This window comes from Propithecus coquereli, unplaced genomic scaffold (genome assembly GCF_000956105.1).
Source record: "Propithecus coquereli isolate 6110/MARCELLA unplaced genomic scaffold, Pcoq_1.0 Scaffold1, whole genome shotgun sequence".
Classification (NCBI taxonomy): Eukaryota; Metazoa; Chordata; class Mammalia; order Primates; family Indriidae; genus Propithecus; species Propithecus coquereli.
Genome location: NW_012133857.1, coordinates 27139396 through 27146322, shown reverse-complemented (window position 1 = coordinate 27146322; position 6927 = coordinate 27139396). Strand labels below are relative to the sequence as shown.

The 6927-nt window shown below is 39.8% G+C and overlaps 1 protein-coding gene across 1 annotated transcript in view; it reads left to right on the top strand.

Annotated features, from left to right (window-relative positions):
* Window positions 1–6927, top strand: part of ADAMTS9 (ADAM metallopeptidase with thrombospondin type 1 motif, 9) — a 189036-nt gene that overhangs the window by 41094 nt on the left and 141015 nt on the right. Inside the window, exons 5-9 of the mRNA XM_012639039.1 lie at window positions 1230–1313; window positions 1416–1531; window positions 2513–2553; window positions 2663–2768; window positions 5974–6120. Of these exons, the coding sequence (XP_012494493.1) occupies window positions 1230–1313; window positions 1416–1531; window positions 2513–2553; window positions 2663–2768; window positions 5974–6120 (494 nt within the window). The remainder of the gene's footprint in view (window positions 1–1229; window positions 1314–1415; window positions 1532–2512; window positions 2554–2662; window positions 2769–5973; window positions 6121–6927) is intronic.

Sequence of the window (6927 nt, the reverse complement as noted above, 5' to 3'; positions counted from 1 at the left end):
GTATAACTTTAGACATTTCTTAAGCAAGTAGGTTATGAATACACAACTTTTTTTCAAACAGAAAAGGAGCATTTTCATATTCTGTTTTACACATTGCTATTTTCTTGAAATAGTAGAGATTGTTCCATAGCAGCCCATGTAGACCTACTGTCTGTTACTCATTTTAAGCCTTAGCATAATATTCCTTTTTATGGATTAACCTTAATTTATCTGAACTGAAACCTACTTTTAATGAATTCCCCAAATGTATGTGAAAAGTCTTCATGTTTGAGATTATTGCTTTAGGGTTTCTTCTTCCCTCCCTGTGGCCTGTAGTGTTCCTTGTTTTCCCCCACCCGCTGTGAACAATTCCCTTATCTCTCCCCAGCCCTGCTTCCCCCCACTCCTCTGTCACCCCCTGCCCTGCTCCCTGCTCAGTCTCCCATGCCCCAGCCCTCTCATGTCCAGGAAGGAAAGGAAAACCTAATCAAGTCTTGCACTTACACAGCTGCATTTCCACCCCATAATTTCAGATCTGTCATAACTTTAGATTACTAACAAGGACTTTGGGTCAAACTCACCCAGATTGAGATTTCTGGCTCTGCTACTCACCACTGTATAGCCTTGGACAAGTTACTTAATTTCTCTGAGCTTTGGTTTCTTCATTTGTTGAACAGAGACTGTAATAGTACCTAGCCTAGAGTTTTGCTGTGGTGACTAAAAGCAAATGCATATGCAGTTTTCAGCAAGGATCTAGTCCACAAGAAGCATTCAGTGAATGTTAACTCATAATTCGTTTTAATAATGCCAAAAAAATTAAAAGGTTAGCAGATTGTCGAGGACACAAACGAGTGATAAACATAAAGAACAGTAGAATTAGCAAATGTGGTCATTGTGAGATTCTATAAGTTGGCAATCCAGGATTTCACATGGAAGGAAAGAACTTGATGGAAAATTAATGTCCAGTGTTCTGGTACAGTGAAAAATGTTAAGTCTCGTGGCAGTGCAATTTCAGAGGAAAACACCTTGGAGTTTAAACTTGTTTGAATTCATTATTTTCTAAAATGGCCAAGTATGAATTTCACAAAGAGACTTTAAATAAATGATTGTTGAGTGAATGAAAATTCAGAACCACAAAATGCATATGTTACATGAAACGTAAAAAGAGATGGAGCCCGACATAAGACGTGAATTGCTGATTGCTTACACGGAGTTCACAATTAACTTTGAAAAATTTATCTCGGTTGCAGGTAGCCTCTATCTATAAAGACCCAAGTATTGGAAATTTAATTAATATTGTTATTGTGAACTTAGTTGTGATTCATAATGAACAGGTAATAAAGTTTTTTTTTCTTTTTTCTTCTATCTGTATCCGAAATGGCATATCTAATTGGTGTTGGTTCAGCAGACCAACCATAACTCTTCTCTGTATTTAGGATGGACCTTCTATATCTTTTAATGCCCAGACAACGTTAAAAAACTTTTGCCAGTGGCAGCATTCCAAGAACTATCCAGGTGGAATCCAGCATGATACTGCTGTTCTTGTCACAAGGTATATGGATTTCTTATTCCTCAAATATCTCAGTTTCAGGTCAAGTTGATAGGATAGGGTTACACATTCCTGGTAGCCCGCCCCTAGTATAGAGGGTTTCTCGACTTAAGCACTATTGACATTTTGGACCAGATAATTTTTTGCTGTGGGGGTGCCCTAGTGCCTTGCAGGGTGCTCAGGAGCGTCCCTGGCCTCTGCTCACCACGTATCAGTAGTAGTCCTTGCAGTTGTGACAGCCAAGGTCTCCAGATGTTGCTTAATGCCCCCTGGAGGGTGGGGCAGACTCACCCCTGGTTCGAACCACTCACCTGTAGGTGCCAGGTGAGGAATCAATGTGTTAGGCAGTCCTGAAAGCAAATGCCTGGTGTAACAGCGGCATCTGCTATCCGATTTGACCTGGTATTGCCATGCAGTACAAGTCCAGTGTTGCCAACTTTTGTGATTTTACAAGAAGCCTGAAAGGTTGATTTTGTTTTATAGTGTGAAATTTCCCAATTTTTAAATGACAGCTACTATCATTTATAGCTATAAATGTTTAAAGCACTATATGGGGCAACAGAGAGGGGTGCTGGCCTAATTGTGCCACGTGTCTTCTGCCACCTCTGATATGGTCATGAACACGTCCTCTTAAATGAACTTAAATGCATGGCATTTAGCGCCTTCTTAGGAATGTTCTCAAAGAGTCTTTATGCAAATAGAAGCACTTCTCCAGGGTATTGGGAGAAGTCCTGGTTGGAGAGGTTTCTGACTGCCCTGTGGCTACTCAGGCTGCAGAAGATTTCTTAATGTAGCTTTTAATCCTTAAATCAACTATTCCCAAAGTTTTTTGAGTTGTGAAACCCTGGCCTTGTTAATTTACTTTTTATAACACCCCTCCTTAAAGTGTGTGCTGTTGAGAATGCCTAGAAGACTCTGAAGTGTTTGCTTGTATTGACATTTACTCTCTGGTGTTGTCAAGGCCTAAGTCTGCTTTGCTTTCAGACAGGATATCTGCAGAGCTCATGACAAATGTGACACCTTAGGTGAGTCCTCCATGTGTATCCTCGGTGGCTAAAACAATTTATTATATGTTTTTATTTCAAGCCACAATTGCTTTTTAAGGTAAATCCTTGTTGTTTTCCCTTCTGATAGGTCTTGCTGAACTAGGAACCATTTGCGATCCCTATAGAAGCTGTTCTATTAGTGAAGATAGTGGATTGAGTACGGCTTTTACAATAGCCCACGAGCTGGGCCATGTGTGAGTTTCCTTTCAGTAATTTCATTTAATTCAGAGTGACCTAAACCTTTTGTTCCTTCGCATCACTGAGCATTTCCTTGACTTCAGAGAGTGTAAGAGCCTTCCCGAGTCATAGAGTTTGCAGGGGTGAAGAGCTTTGAATCTAATTGGGGGAAATGACTGAATTGAGAAAGTCGAGTAAATGCAGGGCCCCCTCTTCAGCCGTCTTTGTGCATGTCTTTGGTTTAACTGCTCAAGTTTAATATGCAAGATCTAATATTCTCCTTTTCTACTGGGAATGGGAAGAATAGGGCCTTTCCATTCCTTCTGCTGAAGTAGAGGATATATTAGCGTGGGGAACTTTCCTGACTTAACATCTTTGTCTAGGAGGGTCCCCCAGTATTGCCCCTGGTTCACAAGATTTGCACAAATCCAGATCATTACTGACTCTAGTCATACACAATTCTAATTCAGACATGTAACAACCAGAAACAGTAAAGTCCCCCTTTCAGGAAACAGAATGAACAAAAATGCAGGGAAGGAATCATTTCCTAATTATGGTCACTAAATGGCCTTTATGAAATGGTTTTCCCTTTTGTTCTTTAGAGACGGAGCATGGTTAGAACATGGGGTAAAACTGTAAATTTACTAGAAGTTATTCTTATTTTTTATCTGCATTGTTTTCTTTCTAGAATGATTAAATACTTACACTGTATGTTTTGAAATAATTTTCTAAAAAGATATTAATATAGCTGTGTATGCATTTGTGTATCAGATGTTAACTTTATTTAGAGCCAATGTCATCTATTAGGTAAGCTTTTCCATTCAGGTATTTTTTTGAAGGCCACGCATGCACAGTGTACTATGCTAGGCATAGAGCAAGATGCACATATACAGGTATCTCCAATTCAGTATACACATATAATGGGCATATTTTTAAACTAGTGCCTTTCAAACATATTTAAAGAGCACATCGTGTTTCTTTTCTCCAAAGGAAATAGTGTCAGATTCCCGACAATTAGAACATAAAAGAGGCGTGGCTTTCCATTAAGCAGCTGCAACAGGCCAGACCCCAGTAGTCAGTATCCTCTCTGTCCTTTTGGTTTCTGAAGCACCTTTGTGAAACTCAAAGACTCCTTGGAGAGAATTCCAGTTATAGCTGCCCTTACCTTAGTAGCCATGGGACCTTGATCAGATAATTAAATCTTTCTGGCTCCGTTTCCTTATCTGCAAAATGTGGATAATAATAACACAAGGTTGAGTATCCCTTATCCAAAATGCTCAGGACCAAAGTGTTTTGGATTTCAGACTTCTTTAGATTTTGGAATATTTGCATATATATAATTAGATATCTTGGAAGTCTAAACATGAAATTCATTTATGTTTCATATACACCGTATACACATAGCCTAGAGGTAATTTTATATAATAATTTTGTGCAGGAAACAAAGTTTGTGTTAAGTACTTATGTATGAAATTTTCTGTGTCATGTTGGCACTCAAAAAGTTTCAGATTTGGGAGCATTTTGGATTTTGGAATTAGGGAGGCTCAACTCGTGCTCTTCATCGGGTCAGAGAAATGATTAAATGACATAAAGCATCTGAAGCATTTAACACACTTCTGGTGCATTGCGAATGCTGCAAAGTCTTGGTTATCTTTGTTAAGTGTTCAATTTCTTGGTTATCTCTGTTAGGTGTTCAATAAGTATTTGTTATGATATGGCCCCGGTAGTGAGCAAATGTGACATCTGAATGAAAATAAATTTTCTGTTTATTTACATGATAAACTTGATTTTATCAAGTCACGGTGGGGGCGGAGAATAAACACCAACTGCTTTTCACCACAGAGAAACAACCAAGATTTGACCGGTTTGCTTGTTTTGGGGATTGTTGCTGTAGGTATTGCAATGTGCGTCTGGGAACTGGAAACCAGAGCAGTCCTTCTTTTCAGGAAATAGACTCTTAAATATAAGAGTCTTAAGTTTTAAGAACTATTACTAAGTTCAACCAAGACAGATCCTGGTTTTTCTATCTCTATTGGCAAATATCGAGGGGCCTACATTTTTGAAAGAGAAAGAAAAGGAAACACAAGGGAAATAAATGCAATAGACTCCACAGGCTTCTATCCCAGCTTTTACTCCCATGTGAAGCAAGTATGCACGCTTCTGTCTGACTCATTTATTTCTGTATTTAAGACGAGCTAGTGAAGCAAATGCTCCCCCAATGCTCAGTTAATTGCATGCATCAGTTCTGTGACTGGAGACAGTCATCCCGAGAGAGAGAGAGAGAGAGGGCAAACCTCTCTGAGCTTCTTGCCCGACAGCTAATGCCTGAGCTGAGCGTGGCATGTGGGTCATAGAATTGATGTTTCTGGATTTCGGAAATACTTCCTGTCATTTTTTCCCCCGCTCCCTCTGCCTAAGCCAAGAATGGCAAGTATGTGTTAACGCTGCTGCCGAGGTCCCTCCCAGGCCCAAGAGGACGTTGGCAGTCCTTCCTATCCTTCTCACGGGCAGAGCCTGAATTAATTTCAGAATCCTTTTGTGCCTGACTTTTCAGGAAGCCAGTACCAATCAATGAGCGTTGGCACGAAGCGAGAAGCTATTTGCCATCTCTGAGTTAAGCCAGTTGAATTGGCATACCTCTGGTTTCCATGCTTACCACGTTCTTTCGTGGGTTTTATTGTGCACAAACCTTGCATACCTTTATGATGATATACCTACGCAGGTATGTCATTTGTCAACCTGACCCAAAAAGAGGAACATGCCAAGACCCATAGTGAGCTTCTTATTAGAAAGCTTTTGCCTTCAATTTTTGACACCTGACTGACCCTTTTATATTCACAACATGATTGTAACCTGCCAAATTCTTGACTCTATAAATTGCCCTTTAACAGCTTTAGGAATGGCAACTACTGTATTCTAGCACCAACTACAGCACACTCAGAGCCTCTGCAGTTCCAAAAAGTACACTTAAACCAAATAAATGGCCCCACTCATATCTCTTTTTATACATTAAAGGCACTCTATTAAATTGGGTGAGAATTGTATTTTAACGTATAGTCCATCTTGAATTGTCTTAAATTTTGTTTTGCCTACCAGGATTCAGGCTCTTATGCAGTAGCCAGTTACATTTTTTTTCCTAGACACATGCATTATTGAAGCAATTGTAACAGCACGATCCCTTGGTGTTTATTGACATTCTTGTCATTGTTTCATTGGCTTTAGGTTTAACATGCCTCATGATGACAACAATAAATGTAAAGAAGAAGGAGTTAAGAGTCCCCAGCACGTCATGGCTCCGACACTGAACTTCTACACGAACCCCTGGATGTGGTCAAAGTGTAGTCGAAAATATATCACTGAATTTTTAGAGTAAGACTTGAACTTTGTTTTAGTGCAATCTTCTAATATCTGGCCTACATGTGGCGAACTGATTGTGGGAAAGAAAATAGAGAGTCAAGCATTCCTTTCGAGTTGTTATTTTTGTTGACATTCCTTGGAGGAGGAAAAAAAAATAATACTCGCGGACATCTGTGTAGTTCATATCCTTGCCAGAGTTTTAGAAGATTACCCTCTGAGCTAAAGAAAAGTTTGGGATCTCAAAGAGAATGTGTAAATGGTTGCTGCATTTTGGATAAAGCTTTGAACTTTGTTCAGGTCTTGGAGAGGGACCGTGAATGTGATTCCATGATTAAGGCCACAAGTGTTTCTATGCTTCTAATTTAGTAATTTTGGATTGGAAAGGGGTGGAGTAGTGAGATGATTCCAAAGCGGACTGTGTGAGTGGGTGGAAATTGCAGCAGACCCCGTGTTGTCGGATTGAGGACGTGCTCTCTCTCCCTCTCCCCACCACCCCGTTCTCTTTCTTTCCTGTTCCTTTATTTTCTTGTTTTGTTTTTTAAGCTTCCTGCTAGGCTGCTCAAAGATCCAATTACATTATACAATGCCCCTGTGTCACAGATTTATTGCTCTTCTCTCCCAGAAGTATGAAAGGTTAAGTGATTATCCCAAAGCCACTGGGTGTATATTTCTGCAACCACAGGGAAGAGGAGTCTTTATTAATCAGAACTCACCGGGTGTGAATTTTCCAGGAGAGGTGTTTGCAGGAAAGTGAAAGAACTGGAGGGTTGCTGTTTTTCTTTTTAACCAGATGGTGTAAGGTGTTTTCTTTCTCTGAGT